The sequence below is a fragment of the Theropithecus gelada genome, chromosome 10 (genome assembly GCF_003255815.1).
Source record: "Theropithecus gelada isolate Dixy chromosome 10, Tgel_1.0, whole genome shotgun sequence".
Lineage (NCBI taxonomy): Eukaryota > Metazoa > Chordata > Mammalia > Primates > Cercopithecidae > Theropithecus > Theropithecus gelada.
This window is the reverse complement of record NC_037678.1, coordinates 1,940,504-1,966,976: the sequence shown is the minus strand read 5'-3', so window position 1 is coordinate 1,966,976 and position 26,473 is coordinate 1,940,504. Positions and strand designations below refer to the sequence as shown.

Genomic DNA, 26,473 nt, shown 5'->3' with positions numbered 1-26,473 from the left:
AGGCTGCAAATTCCAGATTCTCTAAATAGGTGGCTCTGCGTGCAGAACTGTGCTGGGCGTCTCTAGTTGGAGGAGAGCTCGCTGAATAACATGTCCCCTGTTTGCCCCAAATTACTCCCTGGCCCTGGCACTGACCAGCACAGGATGCCTTGTGGGTGGGGTGGGGAAATTCCGAGAGGGGCAGGCGCCCAGGGCTGGTGACAAGCACAGAGAAGGGGCTGCTTTGCTCCACTGCTGCCTCGGCCCTCGCCTTGGGGAGCCTGTGGTCTTTATTGTGTTTGTTGAGTCGGTCAGCGGCGTGTGATGACCAGGTGGGGGCTGTTGTGTCGACAACTTTCCAGCCCTGCTCGGGCCCAGGGCAGGTGGCCTTGCCGCCTTACTACGCAGGTGTGTGGGATAATTGGTGGGGCGCCAGGTGGACCCAGTGAGGCGCTAATAATGGGCCTCTCTGTGCAGTGAGTGCCGCTTCCAGAACAATGACAGTGTCCACATCTTCACCGCCCTCCATCAGGGGCTGCCTAGAAGCCACACAGGCTGCAGAGCTGGCTAGCGGGGTCCTGAATCACTGGGGTGATGAACCCCAGGCTCCAGGCGCTGGGGAAGGAAGCTGAGCACTTGGCTGTGGGGCTTCTTTTGTTTCTACCTGAAACCAGCCAGCCAGACCCCCTGAGGACAAAGCAAAGTGAGCCCGAATCTGCCCCGTATACCCAGATACTCAGTGCCCCAGGGGCACCTGCGTAGGGGGAGCCCGGCGTGCGTGCTGGCTCTGGGATGTGAGGTCCAGGGTCACTGAGGGCAGGGGAACTCGGCACGTCCTGCAGCCAGGGGCCGGTGCTCTGGGATGCAGTGTGGAGTCCCTCGTCTCCTGCAGGAACATTCCAGAGGGGATCTGGCTCCCCACTCTGCCCTTTCTAAGGACGGAGCTCCTGGGCCAGGAGGACGCAGGTCTGCAGCTCCTTTGGCTCACCTACTCGAGAGGGTCAGGGGACCGGGGCTGGGATGACCCGCCCTCTGCTGGGAGAGGCAGGCGGCCCTCGGCTGCTCTGGCGTCCCAGCCCCTCTGCCAGGCCAGGCCAGGGTGAAGTGGGCAACTTCAGGCTCCCCTGGCAGGAACTGCAGCCCACGCAGGTGTGCAGTCCCTGGTGGGCAGCCCCACCCAGCCACATACCTTCCAGGAGGGTCACGCTGGACACGCGCCTGCCCAGCCTCTCCAGCAGGGACTGACGTGGACAGGCCTCTGGTGGGAGGGGTTCCTCTGGTGTCCCAGTGTCCCAGCACCAGTGCGGCCCACGCAGGACTCTGAGTGGGTTGCGTGGATCTTCCCTGCCTGGCGGCAGCATCCTCACACCTGCTGCGAGTGTCTCTAGCCGTGCAGTGTGAGGGAGCTCTTGGACCAGAGCTCCTGCTGCCTCATTATCAAGATGCACAGCCCCGGCGTCACACCGGCCTCCCGAGCCCCGTGTTAACTGCAGAACAGATTAGCCAGACTCAGGCGCTGGGAGCAGGTTAATTAGTTGCTTTTGCCAAACCACAGCCTTGCGGCTGGATCTCAGGTTGAGAGGACTTAGGGGGAAATCTGACACCCTGCAGGTTTCCTGACATTCGCTAGACATCCCAGAATGTAAAGCATCTGTGTGGCAGTGTGAGAAGGACAGCAGGGGCCTGGGGGGCAGCTGGGATGTGGTCTGGTTTAAATGCAGCTTCTCAGTTCCCGGCCGTGAACGGGTGATGGGACCCCTGAGCCCCAGCCCCTGTAAAATGCAGACACGCCTGCCCACCTCCCAGGCAGTACGGGCTGCAGGGGTCCGGCCGGACACACGGCTCGGTGCAGGGCCTGCAATCCTGTGTTCCTTCATCACGTTGTCCCTGAGTGTCTCGTGAGAACAAGGAATCCACCTTCTCCAGGACCTAGGCCGGACACTGTCTTCCTAAACGCCGTCTCCCACCTGGGAGTCGGGAGCGGCTGGGGTGCAGGTCTTTCCTGTGGGCCCAGGGAGCCCCCCACATGTGCAGCTTCCTGGCCACCATCCTCAACCCTTACCACCACGGGCCCTGCCTGCCTCCCACCTGCCGTGGGCCTGCCTGGTGTGGGCTGAGGCTTTTCTGACCAGAGGCAGACGGGTGTTAATCCCATGGGGTAATTTTATACAGTGAGAAACCCAGTCCAGAGGCAGACGGGTGTTAATCCCACAGGGCAGTTTTACAGAATGGGAAACCCAGGCCACTGCCCTCGCTTTGCCTCGACCCCTTTGGTGCCAAGTTTTGGGGTGGGGTCCAGAGTTACACCCTGAGGTGCACCCTGAAGTCCACTGCGCTGCTGCCTGGCCAGGCTGGGGCCCGGATCTCTGAGCTTGGTGCCTACTCCCCTTGCGGGGATACTAGGGTGAAACAAGATGCACAGAACGTGCCGGGCCCTGGAGAGGCTGCGAGCACCCCGGGGGTTGAAGGGTGCCCTTGGGGAAGCCCCCTCTGGAGACTGTTTTCTGTGTTGGGCATTGAAGGGCCCTGGCCCTGGGAGTTTTTTTCAGTCATGGATGCCTTGGGAACTGGCTGCAAGGGCCCTGACCCCTCCTGGTGAGGGGCAGCAGAGGCTGGCGGCCTCCTTGTCATCTCTGCAGAGAGAATTGAAGGCTCCAGGGTGGTGTCTCTGCAGCCCCAGGCAGAGGCTGGAGTGAGGTCACTGCTTGGCCTGCAGAGTTGGTGGCAGGCATAGACTACAGCACTAGAGACCCCCATGGGCCTGCAGCATCCTCAGTTCCACTAGACAGCTGCAGGCGTGCACTTCCTGGGGCTGGGAATGGCGCTCACAGCCATCCTCAGTCCTGGTCCCTGGTGCAGGGCAGGAGTTCGGCAAGGATGAGTGAGGGTGGGGCTGGGCCCCATGGAGGCGATTCCCAGGGGCTCCCGGGAGCCCAGAGAGCCGGGCTGCCCCCACTGGGCAGCAAGGAAGAGGCTGGGTCGCCTGGAGGACTCCAGAACCAACCTGAACCCCACGACCTTTGCGGGGAATGAACCAGTGAAGGGATGAGGAGGGCACGAATGTTACCGGCCCACCATGGCAGGGAGCGTGTTCCAGCCTGGCTGTGGCCTGGGAGGCTGGGCAGGTGGTGTTTGCACAGACATTCCTGAATGCTGGAGAGACGGGGCCCATGCTCCTGCCCCAGGGGCGCGGCAGTAGGCCCGGGTGTGTTTGTGGAATGTTCTTGAAACAATACAGCTTATTTTCAGGGGTCTCACCACCGGTGTGCAGGGGCCCCTCTCTCTCCCCCACCTCCCTCTCTCTTGAGCTCCCTGCTTTGCTCTGTGTCTCTCTTCTCTTTTTTTTTTTCTCTCTCTCTCCCCCCTCCCCGCTTTGCTCTGTGTCTCTCTTCTCTCTTCTCTTTTTTTTTCTCTGTCTCTCTCTCTCTCTCTCTCCCCCTGCTTTGCTCTGTCTCTCTTCTCTCCTCTCTCTCTTTTTTTTTTTTCCTTTCTCTCTCCATGCTTTGCTCTGTATCTCTCTTTTCCCTCTCTCTGCATCTTTCTTGGTGCAGATTCCTCCTGAACAGAGCCAAAAAGGGAGGCTTCTCTAGGGAGCGATTGGTGGGGGTGGCTGGGGGTGGCAGTGGGTCCTGGTGTTTCTGTTGTCGTGACCATGTGAGTCCATTTGTTTAAATGACTTGTGGAAAGTTACATACTAAGTCATCTTTAAAGTGAAGATGAGGATATGGGAGGAAGCCAGAACGTGGAAACGGTGGAATACTGAGAAATTGAATGTTCATTCACAGTGCTGATTTGATTTCTCAGGGGTATCTGTGCCACTGTGTTTATTTCTCACAATTGTGGGTGAGAAGTGGCTCCCTAGGACCTGGGCGAGGCCCTCACGCTTTCCAGGGGGCAGCTTGTCACTCAGAGGGCCTGGGGGTGCAGGGCGTGTTGACGGTGCACTGCCCCCACTGCCCTCAGCTGCCCGGTGCACCGACTCAGCAGGTGGGAAGTCATGGCCAGAGGAGAGTCTCCCTTTCCTTGACATTCACTCATTCACTCATTTATTCACTCACTTATTCAATCATTAACTCATTCATCACTCATCACACATTCACTCATTCATTAACTCATTCACTCACTCAATCACTCATTTATTCACTCCTTCACTCCTTTACTCATTCACTCACTCCCTCATTAACTCATTCACTCATTCATTGACTCATTTAGTCACTCATTCACTCATTCATTTATTCACTCCTTCACTCTTTTACTCATTCATTCACTCATTTATTCACTCCTTCACTCTTTTACTCATTTACTCCTTCACTCCTTTACTCATTCATTCATTCACTTATTCACACATTCATTCAATCATTCACTGATTCACTCTCACTGATTCACCCACTCACCCACTCATTGACACATTCAGTCATAATTTCCTCAGTCATTCACTCACTGAGTCACTCACTCGGTCACTCATTCATTCATTCATTCATTCACCCTCTCACCCATCTACTCTCACTCATTCACCCTCTCACTCATTCATTCACTCCCATTCATTCATTCAGTCACTCACTCAGCCACTCACTCATTCACTCTCTCATGCACTCACGCGATCCTTCCTTCATCTGCCGTTTGCCAGTCATTCATGAAGTGCAGTCCGTACTGGGCTTGGGGACAGAAAGGAGCAGACCCACGGGGCATCTGGGAGGAGCTTGCTGCACTTTTTGGTTTATGTCCACATCAAAGAGGAAAAGCAAGTCTGGCCCAAAGCAGGGTCCTAGGGAGTCATTTTCCTGAGGTAAGAGGGATCCGCTAGCCTGGTCAGGGAGGTGCACGGGCAGTGGCCCCTACTCCACCATCCTGTCTGGGCTGCTCTGGGCCTGGGGCCTGGGGCCTGGGGCGTGGGGACGGAGAACACAGAGCATGGCCGGCCTTGTTCCTGGTGTGGCCTGATGCATGTGAACAGAGCTGCCTTCACCTAGCACCAGCCAGAGCTAGAGAGCAGGGCCAGCCCCCGGTGTGACCTGATGCATGCAAACAGAGTCTATCAACCTAGCACCGGCCTGGGCCAGAGAGCAGGGCCAGCCTGTCTCAAGCCAGCCGGGACTGGGCCTGAGAGGTTGACGTGTGCTCGGGCAGCCCGGTGGGCAGGCGTAGCTGGTGGAGGGCACAGCCACGAGAAGCAGGGGCCAGGGGCCTGAGGGCAGGTAGCCCCTGAGGCTGGTAAGGGCCTGGGAGGAGCTGGGGCTTCCCAGCCTTCTTCAGGGCAACCACAGGCTGACCTCCAGCCGCTCTGCCTTCCTGGCTGCCTCTAGCAACCATCTCCCAGCCCCTACCCAGGGGGCCCAGAATCTCGCAGAAGCAGCTCCTCCTCCGTGAGGGCGTCTCTTCCCCGGCATCACTGCGCGGCACATTTCAGTGGCTCTTGAGCAGTCCCTGCATTTCTGTCTTGAACCCTCCATCCCAGCTAAGGGGGGCAGAGTCCCACCAGCACTCACCCTTTCCTGGGCATGGCACCCATGCTCTCTCCTGGCCTGGTTCCTTCTGTGTCTACAGGGCACATTCCCAGGCCTCTCCAGGTGCAGCCTGGGAACCCGAGAGAGAAGGAAGGGGCTTCTGCCGGTGGCGCTGGGCGTTTTTGATTCAGTGCCCCGAGGAGCCAATGCGAGGAGCTGAACGGCAGATGCTCTGACTTGGGTCCTGCGGGGCTGAGCAGCCCTGGCCATTGTTGTAATCATAGCCATTGTTGCCTTTTTATTTGTATTACTGTCTTCTCCACCTGTTTCTGTCGGATTTCACAGGCGGCTCTTGGCACACTTGGCCCAGACAGAGCTTGGGAAGAGCTGCAGGTCCCAGGCACCTCCCTCCTCCCTCCCAGCCAGCCACGCACTTCCTGTGGGCCCTGCTCACATTTGCAGGTCCACAGGCAGTGGCCAGACAGGCCAGGCCACAGGCAGGTGCTCCCGGCAGTGGTGGGAGCCAGCTGAAGATTCCAGAAGGGCCATGGGAGGGGCTGGCCAGTGGGGACACAGGGAGGCGTTGCCGTCAGATGGCCAGGTCACTTCAGTTGATGTTTTCCTGAGATCGTTGACTTTGCTAGCAACGCCAGCATTATATTTCACAACTATGTGAGTGAGGGCAGCCTGGGCCGGCCCCTGGCTGTTCCGTGGGGGAACCGGGCTTCCATGATCTCCCGCACACGTGTAATTGCTTCTGTTGAAGTCAGACTGTGGCGGAGGAGTTGATTCTGGGACTTAGTAACAAACTCGATTTCACTGTAACCTAAATATTGAGACTGTGATACTCCATCGGATCCTAAAGAGCGCATTTTCTGTGTTTTTAATCCTCATGCTAAGTGTCTAGACAATTCAGGATAAGACTAAACATGAGTCACTTAATTTACGAGTTGGAGCAGAGCTACCTGTGTGGATGGCTCCGACGTGGAGGTGAGGTCTTCTGTTGTGGGGAGAGGAGAGGCTCCCTGGAAATCGCTGTTCCGGCCTCGATGGTGCCCCCACTCGTGGCAGGGCCCTGCTGCCTCCGAACCCCAGGAGCCCCAGGGCTGCTGCCATGGAGCCTGGAGACGGCTGGGCCTGAGGCCTGCAGCTTGGGGTAGAGCTAGTATGGGTGTGGACTGGTACCCTGGCTGAGCAGCAGTCTGGCATCCTCTTCCAGGAGTGACAGGATGAGGCAGCTGTGCCCAAGGATGACAGCCTCGGTGTAGGGCAGCGTGTAGTCCAGCTGGATGGGACAGACGCAGGGCCCTGGGAGGCTGAGGCCAGGGCTCTGGACCCTCCTGGCCCCTGCCCCACGGTGTGGGCAGAAGGGGCCAAGTGAGCAAAGCCGGGGTTGCCAGATAATGTTCCTGGCCAGCTGCAGGGGCCCTGGCTGGGGGCTTCTGGGAGAGTGGAAGGGGAGGTGTCTGCAGGTGAGCAGCCTTTCCAAGTCCCTGGCTCTGCCCCCACACCTGCTTTGTCAGGGCACAGACACCTGTATGGTGGACAAGGCACACAGGCCTCCGAACAGGGCCGTGGCTCCTGGGGCGTGCCTGTGTGTGAGGATGTGTGTGTGTGCGTGTACCTCACTAAATGAGTGTGGCGTAGGGGTGCATGTGTGCCTGTGGGGAGTGTGAACTCATGGTGGCGTGTGCACACATGTGTGCGTGTGCATATGTGCGGTGCCCATGCAGCCCAGGCGGCCTGTGACAGGAAGCCTGGCGGGGCTGGTCTCTGCCCCAGAGCTCTGATGTCTCAGCTCGAGAGCGGTTCCTGCTGACCCCTGCTCGCCTGTCTGCCTGACCCCTGCTCGCCTGTCTGCCTTTCTTACCTTGTCTCTTGGCCTCAGTCCACACCGACTGGCTAGTTTCACCCACAATAAAAGCAGTAATAATAGTAACCTCCCAAATGATGTGCGGAGCCAGCGTTATGGGCAGCAAAGTGCCTTTGCAAACCCTGTGGTACGAGGCAGCCTCGCCAGCCTGAGCTCTGCCGTTATCCCTGCTGGTCTCGCATCTGTAATGAAATCCCGCACCCTCGCTCAGGGGTGTGGTGTATGTGTGTTTCAGGTGTGTGCACGTGTGTGTGCGTGTGTCGGGCATGTGGTGTGTCTGTGACGAGGCAGAGTAGAACTCATAGCCTCGTGTCCAGCCCAAGCCATCAACGTCCCCAACGCCTTCCCAGCCACCCCCACCCACCCAGCACAGCCGAGCAGTTTCCCACGCCAGCGGAAACTCTCCCTGAGGCGTTTCTCCTTCTGGTTTATGAATAAGTCTTCTCCTTGTGTAACGCCTTGAAAACAGAGCCAAGCACAGATTTGGGACCTGGGATCCTGAGGTTGTCCTGCCCAGGGGTCACTGCAGAGGGAGTCTTGTCCTGCTAAACTGACAAGACAGTTACTGAGGACATGATGCAAGGGGCACCCAGGGTGTTAGAAATCGCCCACCTCGAGATTCTCAGTGGCCAAGAGCACTCACCTGTGGGTATGGGGGACTCAGCGAGCACGCAGGTGTGTCTTGTCTGTCACCACGCCCTGGCAGTGCCAGTCCAGTTGCTGGCATTATTCACACCTTCTTCCTTGAGAGCTACTCCTACAAAGCGAATGACTGGTCACAGGGTACACGTGTCTTAGACCCCCTGACACTACGACCTGGGCCACCACACACAGGCAGCACCCCCTGACACTAAGCCCTGGGTCACTGCACACAGGCAGCACCCCTCCCCTGACGCTAAGCCCTGGGTCACTGCACACAGGCGACACCCCGACACTAAGACCTGGGACACCGCACACAGGCGGTACCCCGTGACACTAAGCCCTGGGTCGCCGCACACAGGCAGCACCCCGACACTAAGCCCAGCTCTTCTGGCCTCATTTCCTCCCAGGTCCCAGCTCAGAGATGGCGCCCATGCAGGTGGGCAAGACAGGCTGAGGACACCGCGTTGCCCCACCCATCACTTGGACACAGGCTGGTCTGTGAGCGCTCCCTACGGGAACTCTGGATGGCCCTATGGTGCCTCCTTTTCTCCCTGTTGGGGACCTGCCCCTGGGCCCCACCTTCCCAGTGGCGCTGTGGGTCACCTCAGGCCGTCCCCTGCCCTCAGGCCTGCCGGGCCCCTCAGCTGCACCTTGCTTTTGATCTGACCAAGCACAGAGCTGACATTTGTGGTGGGTAAATGCCACCCTTTTGGTCTCTGCCTGTCAAAGTCATTTTGGGTCTTCATCCTGTCATCCGTCACATCAGACATCCTCCCAGATCTGTGTCACAGCCTGGCAGGATCACATGGTTTGTTTGTCTGCGCCCCACGGGTGGCAGGAGCTGCTCCAGAGGGACCAGGCTGAGCTCCAGACACCCTGAGGGCCTGTTTCCCGCCAGGGAGGCCCCAGCCTGGCCCCTGAGTGACTCCCTTTGTCACACCTCCTGGAGCCTGGACCTGGTCAGTGACCCCCTGAAGCTACTCCCAGGTGCCCCCACTGTCCCACCAGCCCCCACCCAGCACCTGGAAGGAGGGGGCACCGCCTGTCTCCTAGACATTCTCCCTGGACCTTCCAGTGACCTGCCCAGCCTGGGTGGTCCCTTGCTTTGAGGACTCTGCAGGGATTTGAGGGACTTCTGTCATGGCCACCAGTCTGGTCTTCCCTGGGTCCAGCCGTCTCCCCTGTGGAAACTTGACTCACTCATAAAAACAGAGTGGCTGGACTTGGTCCTGTACCCACCTCTACTCAGTCCACAGCGTCCTTCCCGCCGTTGCCTGCCGGGGTCCCGGAGAGCCGGTGGTCCCAGGGTCTAGGCAGAGCTCTGGGAGTTTGCTGCACAGATACTTCCTTCAGTGCCCTGCCCCTCGTCCACAGGTCCCAGATCGTGACCCCCAGGCCTGTGGCTTCAGCGCTGTGAGCTGTTTCTGTAAAGTTTGTAGGAACCAAGGTGATGCTGGTGCTAGCCTGGGTGGGTTGCGCAGGGCTTGCTGCAGTCCCTGAACCCAGTCCAGCCCATGCCCTGCTGTGCCAGTGCAGCAAATGGGGCCGGCGCCAGGCTTTTCGGCTCTGCAGGCCTCAGGCTCCCAGAGGCCACCAGACCACTCCTCAGTTCCTGCCCTGGGACAGTGGAGGCTCGGCCTAGCCCCCAGCAGGGCTCCCAGACAGGTCTACCATGCAGCTCGCTGGAGGGTGGAGGGTCCCACGCTGTGTGGGAGCTCAGAGCTGGCGTCTGAGTGGGCATGGGGGCGTGCCAGCACCCACCACCCTCTGCATGCTGACGAGGGACGTGAATGGGCCTACAGCCTGCAGAAGCTCCTCCAGCCTGCGTGCCTAGCACAGACGCAGCCTGGGCTCCCTTGGCAACCAAGGCTGGCTTATCTCAGCTGTCAAGTGGGGTATGCTTCTACGGTGGGGCTTTCCCTGGGTCGTGGTCTCCCTTTTTGGCTCAGACACAGCCAGCTGGGCGGGCAGGACAGGACAGGGCAGGGCTGGGCTGTGGGTGATGAGAGGCATTTACCCCGGGGCAGTTTCTTCCAGAGACGGCGGGGGCTCCTAAGTATGCAGGCTCCCCCAGCCACGTGGCTCACAGATAGTGCCCGGCTCACACCTGGCTCTGCCTGTCACGGGTCTTCTCTGTATGGCACAGAGCTAGGCTGCCTCCCTAATTCAAAGGCCAGGGGACGAGCTGAGAAGTGAGTGGTCTGCCCAGGCTCCCCAGTTGGGGGGGTGTTGGTGGGGGTCTGCCCTGTGGGACATCTTCTGCCTGAAGCTGAGACCGTGGTGGCACTGTGGCCCCCCTGCCGGGGCAGTGGGAACAGTGACCTGTGGTCTCTGGTGGTTCCCTGCTACCTTAGAATTCCAGGTGGCCACATTCTTTCCACAGAAGGGGGTCTCTGTGAAATGATGCGTGACAAACACCACCTATGGAAAGGAGGTCTCCTGTGATCAACCCGTATGCACCCTGACAGAAGTCAAGTCTGGGGATGTGTTCTGGGAGGGGCCGGTCCTGGGGCTGGAGGGGTGGATTCTTTCTTTTTTAAAATCTCTCTCTCCGATTTCTGATTTTTGCCACACGATGATGTCACTGCCTTTCTAAGAAAACTCCCCCAAAGGCAGCTTTGTTCTTTTCCATTCTGACGGCGGCTGCCCCTCCCCCCCGCACGCCCTCCCTTCGCACTTGTGTGTGCACACGGCCTCACTCCCTGGGAGCCCTCGGCAGGCCCCTGGTCCAGGCCAGCCCTGCGGAAAGGCCACTGGTGGGGGCCTGCAAGGTCCCGCATCCTCTCAGCAGAGACCACTCCCCAAGCACTCTGCCTGGGCTTTGTGGGAGTTGGTGCTGGAGAAGGAATTGTGATTACTTGCTTTATTTTTGAATGTTTTTCCTTCTGGTCTTAAAAGCAATGCAAACTCTTTATTTAAAAACAAAAAGATGAGAGAAGAGAAAGAAACACCATCCCCTATCTCCGAGAAAAGGCTGGCACCGTGGGTGGACCAGCAGCATGCTGAGGGGGGCAGCCTGGTGGAGGGGCCTGTGCTTTGCTGAGGGCACCAAGCCCTGTGGGGGGGCCTTGCCACTATCCCAGCCCTGCCAGATCCCCAGGGGACCCCAGAACTTCCCAAATGACCTCCTTCTAGAAGCTGGGCAGGTGCAAAGGGGTGGCCCGGGGACCCGGGTCTATCCTGCACCTTCAGACATCAGGACGCCTCCAGGCTCTCACACCCCACAGGCAGTCCTGGTGTGGCCTCCCCAGCTCCTGACTCCGGGTGGACCCGTCCTCCCTTCTGAACCCCCGTTTCTGAGAATGAGGTGGTTTTGGAGCTCGTGAGCAGAGGAGCAGTCAGCACTGGATGGCAGCCGAGCATCACCTGGCACTCGGAGCCAGACCCCTGAGTACCCTGTCGCTGCAGCCTGGAGACCAGGCTGGCCAGGACCCCTCCCCAAAGGCCTCGCAGTGGGCAGAGATTGGGGTGTGTGTGGGCGTACATACCATGTGAGTGACTCTGTGGTCTGTGTGTGTGGAGTATGTGGTGTGTGGCCTGCGTGGTCTTTCTGTGTGGTATACGCTGACCCACGTGTGTGGGTTGTGTGGTCTGTGTGTGTGGTGTATATGGGCACATGTGTGTTTGGTCAGTGTGTGGTATGTACATTCACATGTGTGGGTGTGTTTGGTCTGTGTGTGCATGTGTGTGGTGTATGTACATGCACACGTGTGTGTGAGTCCCGTGTGGTATGAGGGGAACAGCTGTGGGAGAGCCAGGGAGCTCCACTCTGGAGCTCCAGCCACCCTGGCTCTTGGCTGCCCTGGCCCTGTCAGTAGTCCCAGAAGGAGGTTTTGGGGTCACTCAGGTGTTGGGCTGGGTGTTCTCATTTGGAGAATGGGACCCTGGGGTTGGGGTGAGTCCTGGGCCAGCCCCTGCCCTGGCAGAAGCCATCCCTGCCTTTGCATCTACTGCAGGCTCCAGGCATCCACCTGCTGGGGCTGAGCTGAGGGCCACGACAGCCCAGAAAGGCTCGGAGGCACCACGGCCCGGCTGCCACGTGGATCTCAGATGCTGGCCTCCAGCCCCATGGGAGAAGAACGTGTGCTGTTCAGGCTGCCCAGTGCATGGCTCGCCGTGGCGCTCTGTTACGCGGGAAGCTCCTGCACAGCCCTGACGCCTCCTCTAGGAAGCCTCCCAGTGGCCGCAGGGCAGGGATGTAGGGGTGGCCTTGTTTCAGGGCTCAGTACCGTCTTGTCCACATAATTTGGTTCGAATTGTGTACCTGAGGGCTGAGAGTGTTCGGGTGGCCATGGCTGGTTTGGGGCCTGCCTGGGTAAGGGTGAACTGGGATTGGAAACCCTCCAGTGCACTTTGGTGTGGCCCTGCCCAGTGTGTGGCACCTGTGCCCCTTACAGAGGAGGAGGGCAGCTAGGAGGGACAGTGGTTTGCCCAGGGGGCTGGCCATGCCAACACCCTGGCCGGTCAGGTAGCGCCTGAGGGGTGGGCTGTGTGGTTGGTGACTTGGTCGTGACCAGGCTCAGCAGCAGGGCGAGCAGGCTGTCTTAGGATCAGCGGTACCCCCACCACTGCTGTGGCCGTCTCCCCATGGCACCAGCTACTGTGCATGGATGATACCAGAGAACTGCCTCATGCTGGGCCCTGCCCCAAGGAGGCAGGTGGCCCTGGGGTGGCCTGGACACCGTGAGTCTCTGCTGGGGCTGATGTTAGAGGGAAGGGTTTGGGATCAAGGCGGCGGCAACGCAGCCTGGAATAGTGAAGTGGCCCAGAGCCAATCTGCAGAGCTTAACACAGCAGCCGGGGACCATGCTCCGATCATAGCGACTTCTGCATAAATCACCATGTAAGGACGTGTGCTCGGGACCCGCCCAGATGCGTGCTACTCCGCAGCACGGCTTTGACGCAGTCACCGCTGTTATCCGGAGAGAAGCAGCACCTCATCCTCCCAGATGCTCTTTCCCCGCGGTATTTACTCATCCACTCCTTCACTTGTTCATTTGGTGTCTCCCTTTTCTGGGAGCAGTGTGTAATTTTGTGTGCATTTTGCCCTCCCCACAGCCTTCGGGGAGGTGGCCCCGACAGGGCAACGAGGGTTTTGCTCATCGTGGGAGGGGCTTGGTGGTGGGGTTGGTTCACAGTCCCAGGGGAGGCCCCTGCTGCCCCAGCATCCTTCCTGTGAACTCATGCCACGTGCACCCCGCAGCCATGCACCGGCCATGGCTCAGCAGGCCCCTATGCACTGGGCTCTGCAGCCAGGCCTGGGCCACCTTGGACAGCTCCATGCCCTGCACCGTGGGCAGAAGGGGCTGAGGCAGGCCGGTCTGGTGCCCACTGGAGTTGTCGCCTGTGCTTCCTGGTCACAATCAGACATGGGTACTCCCCAGGGTTGAGGACAGCCTGAGCCGTGTTGGGTGTTGGGGTGAGAGAGCTGGACGACCCCTCTAAGTTCCTCCAAGCCACACCCTACCAGTACATGTGACGTCAGCTCTGGCCAGGGTGCTGGGCTGGAGGACCCGGAGGTGACAATTGACAAGGCAGGTGCCAGAGGAGGGGGTGTCTAAGGTTATCGTAGGAGAAAGAGTGGGATGGATAAGGAGGGGCACCCAGACTGGAGAAACAGCTGCTGGGAAGCACCCAGGCATTGCCTGCAGGTTCCTCTCTGCCAGGCTGGAATGGCCACCCTTCGTCCCTCATGCACCCACCACGGCTTTCCTCGGAGTCACCTCCCTGCCATCCTGTTGTTCGGAGCCCCCAGGCAGCCCCCAGACTCTCTGCTGATCTCCACAGGCTGGGAGCCCTGAGTCCGGGCATCTGTGATGTTGTCGCCATCTCCCTCAGGTGGAAGGGGCTGCTGGGGAGGAAACCACACTGTTTTCACTGCCAGGGCCGCTGGGGAGGAAACCACACTGTTTTCACTGCCGGGGCCCCTGGGGAGGAAACCACACTGTTTTCACTGCCGGGACCCCTGGGGAGGAAACCACACTGTGTTCTCACTGCCGGGGCCCCTGGGAGGAAACCACACTGTTTTCTCACTGCCAGGGCCGCTAGGGAGGAAACCACACTGTTTTCACTGCCGGGGCCGCTGGGGAGGAAACCACACTGTTTTCACTGCCAGGGCCGCTAGGGAGGAAACCACACTGTTTTCACTGCCGGGGCCGCTGGGGAGGAAACCACACTGTTTTCTCACTGCCGGGGCCCCTGGGGAGGAAACCACACTGTGTTCTCACTGCCGGGGCTGCTGGGGAGGAAACCACACTGTTCTCACTGCCAGGGCCCCAGGGTGCTGCACAGGGGAGGGCTTGCAGCAGGCGCTCATTACCTACTCGGAGGAAGGAGTGAGGCAGCCAGTGAGTGGACATCCAGGTGGTTCCAGGGAGCAGGTGTCCACGTGGTGTCCACGTGGATGGCAGGGGACCTGTCATTCACCATTCAGGGCGGATTTGGGCAGCACTGGCTGAGGGACAGGCTCCATCCTGCCCTGGGGGTGCTGGGTTTTCATCTTTACCTGCAGCGCGGGCACTATCTTTATCTGTCAGTGTTAATATCTGGCTGTGATTGGCGGTGACCGTGCCGCGTTTTACCAGCAGAGTGGCGTCTTAAATTCCATGGGTTGATTTGCAGGGTAGAACTTCCTGGTGGTTCACCTTCCCGCTCCTGAGACGCCCGGGCTGCCGGCCCCTTGCAGAGACAGTCTTCTTCTTGGAATTTAGGGGATGTGGAGGGGGCAGCGAGGAAAGCCAGGGAAATTATTTATGCTGGCACCTTTGGAAGAAATGTGCCCCTTCTCTGTACCACAGGTGATCTCAGACTCTGACTCTGCCCCCAGGGCCCTTCCCGCCTCCCTCCTGCCCTGTGGGGTGTCTGTAATGTGGGGAGCAGAGGTGGTATGACGAGAGATCAGGGATGCGGGGTGCCCCTGTGGGAGCCTGTCCACAACACCCATGGGTGATGGGTGTCTGCACAGCACATCCATGAAGCTTGGGTGTACCTGTGTCTGCATGGGCACGTGCACCCCTGGGGAGCATATCCTCATGTGCTGCTAGTGAGCCTGGGCCCCCTGGCCTTAGTGTGCTCATACCTGGGTGGCACCCGTGTAAACCTGCATGCCTGTGGCTCACTCCAGGGGTGTGGTGTGTGCACATCTGTGCCTTGTGTGCGGCCATGTGTGCCTGTGTGCATATATGTACATGCACATATGTGTGTGGGGGCATGCACGGCACTGTGGGAGGGCAGAGGAAACCCTGAACGCTTTGGCATTGATGCACACAGTGGTGCCTGCCTGCTCATGCCTCTGTACCCAGGCGGGGATGGCAGTTCCTCCCTGGCAGCGTGGCTGGTTCCACACAGCCTTTGACAAGCCTGAGAGGGGGTCTGACCTGTTTTCCGGCTCCAAAATGCCATGCCCTGGGTCCAGTGTGCTGGCGCTTGGGGATGGAGACCAAGCACTGTGCCTCGTAGAGCCCGGCTTCCCTCCAGCAGCGCCTGATTGTGTGCAGGGGAGCCAGCTCCCTCCTCGTGATCCGAGCCTTTCATTTCCGGATGTGACAAAGATGGGGCTGCGTTTAATTTCCCGTCTGCCAAGGCAGTGCTGCCTGAACGCCAGGCTGTGCACAGGGTGGAGGTCGCCGACTTGACCCAGCTCTGGCTTCCATCGAGCGCTCCTTGCTGGCAGCCTTCGAGGTGCTTTTGGACGCTCCCTCTGAGTGAAGCGGTCTCCCTGCCCTGTGGCCTGGCCGCCGGGAGCCCCTTGGTGGGTGGGCTTTGGGTGGGCTCTGGCTATGGGTGTCTGTAACGTGTGGCCACTCATTCGCTTCTGCTCCTCTCTGCAGGTCAGCTGGCCGCCGGCACCTGTGAGATTGTGACCCTCGACCGGGACAGCAGCCAGCCTCGGAGGACGATCGCCCGGCAGACCGCCCGCTGTGCGTGTAGAAAGGGGCAGATCGCCGGCACCACGAGAGCCCGGCCCGCCTGTGTGGACGGTAAGCACCCGCGGCCCCGGGACCCCTCCGGGCGCTGAGCGCGGCATCCCCGAGGGTGCCTCTTCCCTGATGCGGCCCCTTCCCTGAAGGTCCCCCTAGGCCTCGGTGTATCCTCAGGTCAGGCCCCTGGCCATTGGCGCAGCTGCTCCCATGGATGTGTGAGCTTGTGGCTTGGGGACTGGCTGGGGCGCAGTCTCCAGTTCCTGGGGGTGGTCAGGGAGATGCCGGCACCCTGCCTTACTTGCCTGTGTGTGGGGGTCTCTGGCCTGAGGCTGTGGTTCTTTGGTGTTGCCTCTGGGAGAGGAAAAGGACAGCAGAGGGGCCGTCTGCAGGACGGCGAGGTCCCCTGGGTGCTGTTCTGTCGTCTACGTGTGGTCTGGCCGAGGCTGCCAGCGGGACCTGGCTCCTTGTCTCTGGATCTGACCAGTTCAAGACACTCTCGTGCCTAGGCTCGGGAGGCCGCAGCTCCGGCCCCCATGGGCTCTGAGCACGTGCAGAGGAGCGCCTGCTGTCAGCTGGTGGTGATCCCCGGCCCCTAGATGTCAAGCTGCTGACAAGCTGCGCTGTGGCTCAGCCTTGCTGGAAAGGGCACTTGGAAAGGGCACCTGCTATGAGGTGGCACAGGGTGGGAGGGGCTGTCCTGGCGTCTGGGGGGAGCCTGTCCGCTGGTAGGGAACTCTGCTGTGCATATGCTGTTGCTGACTGTAGGGGGAGTGTGGGCTTGACCAAGGTCATTGGTGACCAGCCAGGCTCGGGTCAGCATGAGACCTGGGAACCCCACAGCCGGGACCTCCCCAAGGCCCAGTGTGTCCTGGGAAGGCGTCTGGTGTCAACACCAGCCAAAGGTCAGGGGTGGGCGCGTAGGGCCGGCATTAAATCCAGGCTGCCCACCCCCTTGTGACCAGAGTGGGTGGGGAGACCCCTCCCTGGGGCAAACGTGGGCACTGCTATGGGCCTAGCCAGCAGCAGCCGTGTGCCAGTCCAGGCAGCCATGGGGTGAAGGACCCCATGCAGGGGTATTGGATGCCTTGGTTCCAGGCGCAGCAGCTTGACCACAGCCCAGGAGAGAGTGCAGGGAGGGAGGGTCCCCTGTGGGTGAGATGCGGAGTCCGCTAGGCGGGGGTCCCTGAGGCCACTCCTTGGGGTGGAGAGAAACCAGCATCCCTGAGTGGCAGGCGTAGACTTGAGCTGCTGTGGGGTTGCCCTCGAGCTGCGGCCTGGTGGGGGCAGAGGCCCTGCAAAGCCAGGAGAAGGTAGGGGCAGGGGCTGGGCAGGAGAAGATAGGGGCAGGGGCTGGGCAGGTGGAGTAAGTCCGAGGATATATAGGGGTGTCACTGGCTGGTGGCCCCTCCAGGCCTTGGTGGACTTCAGGGCAGCTATATCCGTGGCATCCTGCACTGAACATGGGTGCAGGCATCTCAGGCCGGGTGCAGCGCTCACTGGCCTTCCGGGGACGTGGTGCAGGGACCTGTGGAGATGGGTCCCAGACTCAGCTGGCCCACCCCATGGAGGGCAGACCCCTGCCAGGCTTCCCAGGGCTGGATTTGGAGTCCAGGTTTTCTGACTCTGGTCAAGGGTCCTTTTCTCCCCTGCTGCCCCTGCGGGGGCTCCAGATACCCAACTTCAGATCCCACCGCCTCTGCCCAGGAGCCCGACGTGGGCAGCCTTGCCCTTGTGCTGTGCTGTGATCTGGAACACGGGGTCAGGGATAGAGCCTGCTGCTTCGTAGGTGCTGGTGAAGGTCCATGGAGAAGGGATGGAGCGCACAGAGATAGGGCCGAGGTATCCTGAGCACCCCACGGGGGGAGGCGGCTGCACTAGGAATAAGAACGCCCGTGTAAGCCGGACGCAGTGGCTCACGCCTGTAATCCCAGTACTGTGGGAGGTTGAGGCAGGTGGATCATGAGGTCAGGAGTTCAAGACCAGCCTGGTCAAGATGGTGAAACCCCATCTCTACTAAAAATACAAAATTAGCTGGGCGTGGTGGCGTGCACCTGTAATCCCAGCTACTTGGGAGGCTGAGGCGGAGAATTGCTTGAACTCAGGAGGCGGAGGTTGCAGTGAGCCGAGATCGCACCACTGCACTCCAGCCTGGGCGACAGAGCGAGTCTCAAAAAAAAAAAAAACTCCCAGTATGACCAGGGGAAGGGTGTTCTAATAGGACAAGCCCTTGATCTCCTAAAGCCGGATAGACCCCTCTTGGGGTTCTCAGCAGAGTCAGGGCGTGGTCAGGAGGATGAGGGCTGACGGAGTCACTGAGCTTCTTCCGGGTGTCTCACTGATGAGTGTGTCCTAAGACTGTGCAGGAACAGGCCAGGCAGTGAGTCTGCCCCAGGGCCTACTGCGTGGACCCCTGACCCCTGTGGCCTTTACAGGAAGGGAAGGAGGGGAGGGGGCTGCGGGCTCTTGGCTGAAGGGAGTGTACTCTGCCCAGGCTTCAGCCCGTGCACCTCTCCTCCCCGCAGATGCCCTGTGCACCTGGGGGTTGTGTGCACTGCTCAGGTGGGGTACCCGGGAAGAACTCATGGGCCAGGTGGCCTTCCGGCTGAGCCACCTGTCTGTCTTCCCTAGACCCTGCAGCCGTGTGCCACCGGCCCTCCTGCCACCAGCCCTGAGGGTTTCTGGGAAGCTCTTTGGCACTTGGGAGGGGGATTGTGGGGCGAGAGGCTGAGCTTGCTGGAGTGGGCTGGAGGAGAGGGGAGCCATCAGAGGCTTTGTGCATTTTGAGGACCTGGGGTGGGAGGAACGGGCCCTGGAGCCTTGTTTTTGTCCTTATTAAAAACATCTATCAATTTGCATCTGTGGAAGGCATGTGATTAAACACCAGGTACGCAGGACCTCAGGGCCGCTCTGTGGCTCTCAGGCCTCGGTTCTACAGAGCTGGTTCCCGGGGCAAGCTGGGGCAGAGATGTGGCGGCCTTCTTTCCAGGGAAAGGGACTGCTTCTCCCACAGCCACTGCCCTCCTGGCTGCCTGTATCTGGAACCACTGGAACACATGGTGGCCAGGGCACCTTCTCGGGATCACTGATGCTTCCCAAGACTGGGAAGGAGAGAGGTGCTCTGCACTGCCAAGGAGTTCACAGCCAGGCCGTCCTTTCTTCTCATGACTTCCGCCCGCCTGTGGGGAGAGTTGGGGTCAGAATTGATTACTAATTGAATCTGGGTCTGCTCATCTGAAACCACATTCACTTCCCTCTCACCAGGAGCCTCCTGTGCCTCAGGAGCCAGGTCCCAGAGACCCAAATTAAAACCGTACCATTTTCAAGGGGGGCCAAACAAATTAGTTAGCTTGCTTCTTTTTGCACAGTGGGCATTTTCCAGGCTGCCATCTAATTTAATTTTTGCTTTTCTATTTTCTTGCTCTGTGTGCATAACAAGTTTCCTCGCATGTGAATTGTGTTTGCTAAAGAGAAAACTTGTGCTGTGTTGGGCCAGGTTGGAATTGAATGTGAGTAGGGTTGAAATATTGCTGCCCCTACTGTGTTCTGTGACCACAGGCACCCGGAATGCTGGAGGAAGCCTGACTGTGCTCACTTGTTCATTCGTTGGCTGCTTAATTATTCATACATTTGCTCACTCACTCATCTGTTGGAAGAAGGTGTATACCCATGGCAGCAGGGGAGGTGAACGGGGACGTCAACTCAAAACACCCAATACAGCGAGCCACGCAGTGCTGCAGGTGCGGGAATTCAGACTGTGGCCCCAGAGTGTCCTCACTTCTTCCTGCCGGGACCTCAGCAAGGATGCATCCATGAGGGGGCATTTGAATAGGGTATTGAGGGATGAAGAGGAGCTCACTAGAAATGCTTCTCTTTATGAAAAGAGGGGGCCAATGATTAGAGAGGAATTATAGCCTCCAGCCTCCCCGGCCTTGTCTCTGAACCAAAGCATTTCTGGGTGAACCATGTCCCTGCCTGTACGGGGCAGGTCCGTGAGTCTGTGCACCTGCATGCGAGATCCAACTTATGGAACCATCAGTGAAAGATTCAAACACAAACCAGCCACGCACTGCAGTGCATTCCATCCTTACACACAGCATCAGCACTGTGGCACTTTCCATCCTTAAATATCAGCCACCGAGCCTCCCCTCCCCCAGGGCTGCCCTCTGAGGCAGGCACCCGGGTGGGTGATGCCCTGGTGGGCTGCGCAGGCCCTGCTTCTGCTCCTTTCTAGCTGTTTATGCAGCTGCACCAGGTTCCCTTTTCCGTCATCACACCCGTGCCAGGTCCCGCAGCCACCACAGCACTGCACTGAGGACTGAGACCCTGTCCCCGAGTCCAGCGCTCACCCAGCCTTTGCCAGGCGTGCAGCAGGTGGCTGTACCTGGCCAGCTTTCCTCGCTGAAGCAAGGTCTTCCTGTGTGAATAGAGGTGCTGTCTCCTGCAAGTCAAGTTCTCCTGAAACTCCTTTCCCAGGAAATCAAAGACTGCAGCCCAGTGGTGGGGGCAGCAGAGGGTGGTGGTTTGTGGGTGGGACTGCCCCAGAGCCGAGCCAGAGGGGTGAAGGGTGGGAGCCTCAAGTCTCGGGCCTGGGTGGGGGCAGTTTTCCCTGGGAGCTTTTGAGGGAGTGGTAAGGTGCAGTCATGGCACTGCGCAGACTCAATGTCAGGGCCGCAGTGGCCACTGGGAGGTGCGGGACATCCCGGGCTGACCAATAGGTCTGGGGAGGCTGTGCCCAGGAAGGGGCAGGGTCGGAAGGCCTGGAAGTGGGGGCTGAGCGGAGCCTTGTATTCTCCAGACGTGAGACCTTGCAAGCCACCTGGGTCCTGGGCTGGGAAAAGAGACAGAAACAGGCAGGTGGGCACTGCTGGGTTCTGGCAGAGGTGTGGTGGCCGGAGTCTTTGCTTCTCCGTGTTGGGAGTTTGAGGCAGGTGTGGGACAGTAGAGGCCCTGCCCACTCTCAGGCCGCGTGGGTGGGTGGCAGTAGACGCGCAGCCATAGGCAGGTGTGGGACAGTAGGGGCCCTGCCCACTCTCAGGCCGCGTGGGTGGGTGGCAGTAGACGCGCAGCCATAGTCAGGTGCACGCTGAGGCTGTGGTGTTTGGCGTCTGTGCTTCACATGTGGTTTAGAGTCCAGGTGTGAAGAAGAAGGGGCACCGCGAGGGGGATCTGTGGTCAGTGTCACCTTCCACTCCACGTCCACAGCCCTGTCCTCATCCTCCACGTCCTCCAGCAGCAGGTCGGTGCGGGAGGGTGGAGGGTGCCCCGGCCACCTACAGGAGTCTGGAGATGGTCCCTGTCTTTGCTGTGGGGATGGATACCACACTGATGGCAGGGTCACGGGACCCTGGGCTGTGGGCCCCGGCAGTGACTGCAGGAGCCAGGATGGCAGGGAAGCCACTTCTTCTCTTGCCTTTCCCCTGTTGTTGACCGTCATCACGCCTCATAGCTCATCATGCTCTAGAAACATGGGGTTTAATTACAGGAGTGCAGGAGGGAAAAGCCTTTCGGTTCCGAGAGGCCGGGCACAACGCATTGTCTCCACCTTGAGGCGCTGGCGGGGCCCCCAGGGCCAGCTGAAGGCATGTTGTGGCGGGGACTAGGGTGAGGGAGATGTTCCACCAGGAGAGATGTGAATCACCTGCTCTATTGTACACAAGACGCTGGGATTGCGCCAAGGTTCCTAAGATGCGGTGTCTGTGGCCGAGTCAGCCTGCCCCTACCAGTCGGTGCTCAGCCTGGCCAGGGGTCAGCCCCAGGGTGGCAGCTGTAGAGGCTGTGGCTGGCCCTGCCTGCCCCGTTCATCCCCTCGGCAAGTGGTGGTTGGGATAAGGAGGGCCCTGGTTTCCCACAGTTGTTCACACAACATGGGGTCATCCGTTTGACCATGGAGCTCACGGGAGGCTGCCTGCTGGCGGTTGGCTGGCCATGGGCAGCCCTTCCTGCCCTGAGCCCTGACCGCCCTCGGCAGCCTGGCACCCCGCTCGGGCCGCCCAGCGCCATCCAGGAGGGGGTCTGGGCCCTCACCAAATCACCGAGGCCCTGATCTGAGGAAGGATAATGAAGCTGTTTTTCAGAGGGGCCCAGACCCCCACATGGAGCACCCGGCTTTGCTCTGGGCGGTTTATTGGGCACCCGCTCCCCTAACAACCTTACTGAAAAAAGGACTCATGGTCCAGGTCCCTTCCAGTACGTGATGGAGACCAGCTGGGTACCTGCCTGCCTCAGGATGTGCCCTCACCACTGCTTAGGGGCATGGGCATGTCGGCTTCCTTTTGGGGGCTCAGGGAGATCCCAGCATTTCTGGAGGTTTCCTGAGGCCACAGGCAACTGGGTCTGCAGCCGCGTCCTCACCCAGGTTTTGGGTCCTGGTCACCCTGGACCCCTCGTGGCTTGGGGTCCGTGCTTTGCGGCACAGAAGCTGTGGGTGCCGGTGTGGCCCTCTGCTTGGCAGGCACTGCCAGCCGCTGCATGACGTGACCGTGGTGGGGCTGTCAGGACACATACATCTCCGCGCAGACTGCTGCCACCCGCGGCCTTTTTGTTATGGAACCACTGCTGGGAGAGGGTGGTGTGTTATAAACGCTTGGCAAGCAGAGAGGCGCCTGGGGGCTGTTGGCGACACTTCCTTCCCCAGCACACCCCTCTGTTCCATTCTGCCTGGATCCAGATGGGATTGGAGATGCCCTGGGATGCGGGCACCACACCCCTCAGTTCTGAGCATGATTGGTTTGTGAGGAAGATGGTGGGAAGAGACCCTGCCCCCGGTTCCCTAGGACATGGATGTGAATTGCTTCAGTCCAGAGGATGCAGCCGCATCAGGCCCAGCAGATGGGCGGGGTGGGACAGGTGTGTCTGCTGCTGGAGCCACAACTCACAGTGCCTTGGCCATCCCAGGCCCTGGCCAGGGCCACTCTCGTAGAGTTCTTTCAGGGAGGAGCTGACTGCCCAGCCCAACCCATGGCTGTGGTCTGAGGGTACAACGGCAACTATGCTAAAGGCCAGACAGTTGGCTTCATCAGAGTCCAGTTTTACCAGAAGGGAGCAAGCTAGTCCTTCTCCAGCAAGTTCCCCAGCAGTTCCTTCCAGATCTTGGTGCGTTTAATTGTTGGAAAACCACACAGCAGCTGCATGGCTCTCTGACGCCTCTGTAGAGAGATGAGATGGGTGGAGCCAGGGTCTCCTGCTGCTCAGAACATGAACTCCCTTGAGTGTCCCCCACTGTGAAGCGCCCCAACTCCCAGCTCCAGGGAGCACAGCTCGGGGTGAAGGAGAGGAGACCCCAGCATTCACGGGCACTACATGAGTGTCACCAGATGGCAGCCAGGGTTGGTAGATGCATTGCTGATTTTTGAGGTGCTGTGGGGACTCTCAGGGTGGGAGCACACCGGGAGGTGGCTGAGCAAACACAGGTGCCCGAGCCTCTCCGTGTCCAGTCACGTCAGGGTGTGCAGCTCTGGAGGGAAGAGGGCGGTCTCCTTGCTCTGCTCCCTCCCTTTCACAAGGGAGGCTCTTTCCCAGGGCTGTGGACACAGGGCCCCTGCACTGCCAACCAGGGAACCAAGGGGAGGAGGAGACCACTGCCCTCCCCTGGGGCTGGGCACTGGTGTCCTGGCCCCCTTGAGCTCTTGAAGTCTGCCCGTGGAAGGCCCACTGCATGTGGGCTGCATCGTCCATGGGCCTACAGGGTTTGGAAGGAGCACGCCTGCTCCACTCACGCCGCTGCCCTGAACCCACCGTCACTCCTTCCCACGAGGATAGGGACAGCCCGTGTCTGCTCCACGAGGCCCCCACTCCATGTGATTCGGGGACAGAGAGATGCGGGGTCCTGGCAGTGGGACCGCAGGCTGTGCTGCTCAAGCACGTCCCATCCCTCGTCCCTGCTGGGTCCCTCTGCCAAGTACAGGCTTCCCGGCACTGACTTTCCCATCCTGATCACTCCCAACAAACTTGGGTGGGGTTTTAATTTTTTTTCGAATTCTGTCATTTTTGAGCCCAGTGACTCAAATGACTAATAACTGTCTGGCATGGAGGAAAAGGAAGGGGAGGGCTGGGAGGAGCTCCTGTGTGAATTTGACCTTGATCCAGCACCCACTCTGCAGCCTCCCAGGCAGAAGGCCCCTGATGGGAGCTGGGACAGATACGGGGAGAGCAGGGGCAAACAAGAAGGGAGCATCTCCTTATCCCCACAGCCGTTTCAGGAGGACTGAGGGCTGGGAGGAGGGGCCGTGGTGGGGCAGCCTAGGCCTGTGGGGTCTGTGCGCCCAGCACTGAGTCAGGCACAATGTGGTGGATCTGGTAGTAGCTGGATGCAGCAGTGTGGCAATCCAGGAGGGCTTCCTGGAGGAACTGGGCACTGTGTTTACAGGGGAGGCCACACCCATCTGTCATTGTGTACTGGGCATGGTTGTCACCCAGGACACCCCAGGGTCCTTCAGCAGCAGGCATGAGTGGGGGTCCACTCCACATCCAGCCCTGCCCAGACCCCCCCCCAGGTCAGACTGCTCCTGGAGCAAACCGTGTCTGAAGGGGCTGGCAGGATGCAGAGTGGACAGCAGCCCTCACTCTTCTGCGGGAAAAGCTTTCGTGTGCTTCCGTCGTTAGAAAAGTGAGCGTAAGTACTTGGATATTTCTGTCTTGGTCTATTTTGTGATGATGAGACTGGGTAATTTATAAAGAAAAGAGATTTATTTTACACTGTTCTGGGGGCTGTGAAGTCCAAAATCAAGGCACCAGCGTGTTCAGTTGTGCGGTGAGGGCTGCATTCTCCAGAGGGGAAGAACGCCGCGTCCTCGCGCGGTGGAAGGTGGAAGGGCGGAAGGGGGCCAAGCTCCCGCAGTCAGGTCCTTTCACAGCATTATCTCTGCAGGACGGTGGAGCCTTCATGACCTGAACATCAGTCACAGTGCCCATCTCCCAGCACTGTTGCATTGGGGGTTAAGTTTCCAACACGTGAACTTAGGGAACACTTTTAGACCACCGCGATTTAGAAATATGTGTATGCTCTTAACGCAGCTGTGGCCTCAAGCAGGTCCCCTGAGCTCTCTGAGCTGTGGGCAGAGAAGCAGAGGAGGAACAGTGTGGCTGAAGGCACAGTCCTGCCTGGCTTCCTGAAGCAAAACACTGTTCCTTTTTTTTTTTTTTTTTTTTTTTTTTTTTCCTGAGACCGAGTCTCGCTCTGTTACCCAAACTGGAGTGCAGTGGTGTGATCTCAGCTCACTGCAAGCTCTGCCTCCCTGGTTCAAGCAATTCTCTGCCTCAGCCTCCCCAGTAGCTGGGATTACAGGTACCCACCAGCACGCCCGGCTAATTTTTTTTTTTTTTAATAAGAGACGGGGTTTCATCATGTTGGCCAGGCTGGTCTTGAACTCCTGACCTCCTGATCCACCCGCCTCGGTCTCCCAAAGTGCTGGAATTACAGACGTGAGCCACTGCGTGCGGCCGACTCTGATTCTTTGTCAGGGTGTTACTTGCTCTCTGGAGTCTGCTAGAACCACCCTTGTGGTAGACTGGAACTGGCTTGCACCAGATGGTGAGAACCATGGGTTAAATTTTCAGGAAATGTGTGAGTTGACTTATAATAATCCCCATTATTAAAAACAAAATTATACAAACTGACCTGTAGATAAATTATACTGAAGCTGAAAGTATTCATGTGAACACACTAAGAAAAGAAGAGTAAATGACACCTAAATCAAGTGGAAGAAAGACAGTAATAAAGATTAAAATGGGAATAGATGAAGTAAAAATAGAAAAATAATGAAAATCATCTAAACCAAAAGTTCTTTTTTTTTTTTTTTTTTTGAGACAGAGACTCGCTCTGTCGCCCGGGCTGGAGTGCAGTGGCCGGATCTCAGCTCACTGCAAACTCCGCCTCCCGGGTTTACACTGCCTCAGCCTCCCGAGTAACTGGGACTACAGGCGCCCACCTAGTTTTTTGTGTTTTTTTAGTAGAGACGGGGTTTCACCGTGTTAGCCAGGATGGTCTCGATCTCCTGACTTTGTGATCCGCCCATCTCGGCCTCCCAAAGTGCTGGGATTACAGGCTTGAGCCACCATGCCTGGCCTTTTTTTTTTTTTTTTTTTTTTTGAGATAGAGTCTCACGCTGTTGCCCAGGCTAGAGTGCAGTGGTGTGATCTCAGCTGTCTGCAACCTCCGCCCTCCCAGGTTCAAGCGATTCTCCTGCATCAGCCTCCCAAGTAGCTGGGATTACAGGCTTGCACTGCCACGCCCAGCTATTTGTTTTTCATTTTTCTATTTTTAGTAGAGATGGGGTTTCACTGTGTTGGCAAGTCTGGTCTCAAACTCATGGCCTCAAGTGATCTGCCTGCCTTGGCGTCCCAAAGTTCTGGGATTACAGGTGTGAGCCACTGCCCACCCATCAGGTTAGTTCTTTCGAAGATAAATGAAATTGACAAATCTCTAGCTAGGCTGATATGAGGGAGTGGAGAGGGATAGAGAAGAAGGAAAGTGAAGGAAGGCTTAAATTACCAGATCATAAATAAACGGGGACATTAGTGCCCACCATATGGAAATAAAAAGGTTAAAAGAATACTATGAACAATTGTATGCCAACAGCTTAAATAGTTTAGATGAAATGAGTGCATTCCTAGAA

General features: G+C 58.7%; 1 protein-coding gene across 3 annotated transcripts in view; it reads left to right on the top strand.

Annotated features, from left to right (window-relative positions):
- FAM19A5 (family with sequence similarity 19 member A5, C-C motif chemokine like) overlaps positions 1-26,473 on the top strand; it is a 347,289-nt gene that overhangs the window by 138,872 nt on the left and 181,944 nt on the right. For all 3 annotated transcript variants that reach the window (XM_025399346.1, XM_025399345.1, XM_025399347.1), the window contains exon 2: positions 15,768-15,917. In XM_025399346.1, the coding sequence (XP_025255131.1) occupies positions 15,768-15,917 (150 nt within the window). The remainder of the gene's footprint in view (positions 1-15,767; positions 15,918-26,473) is intronic.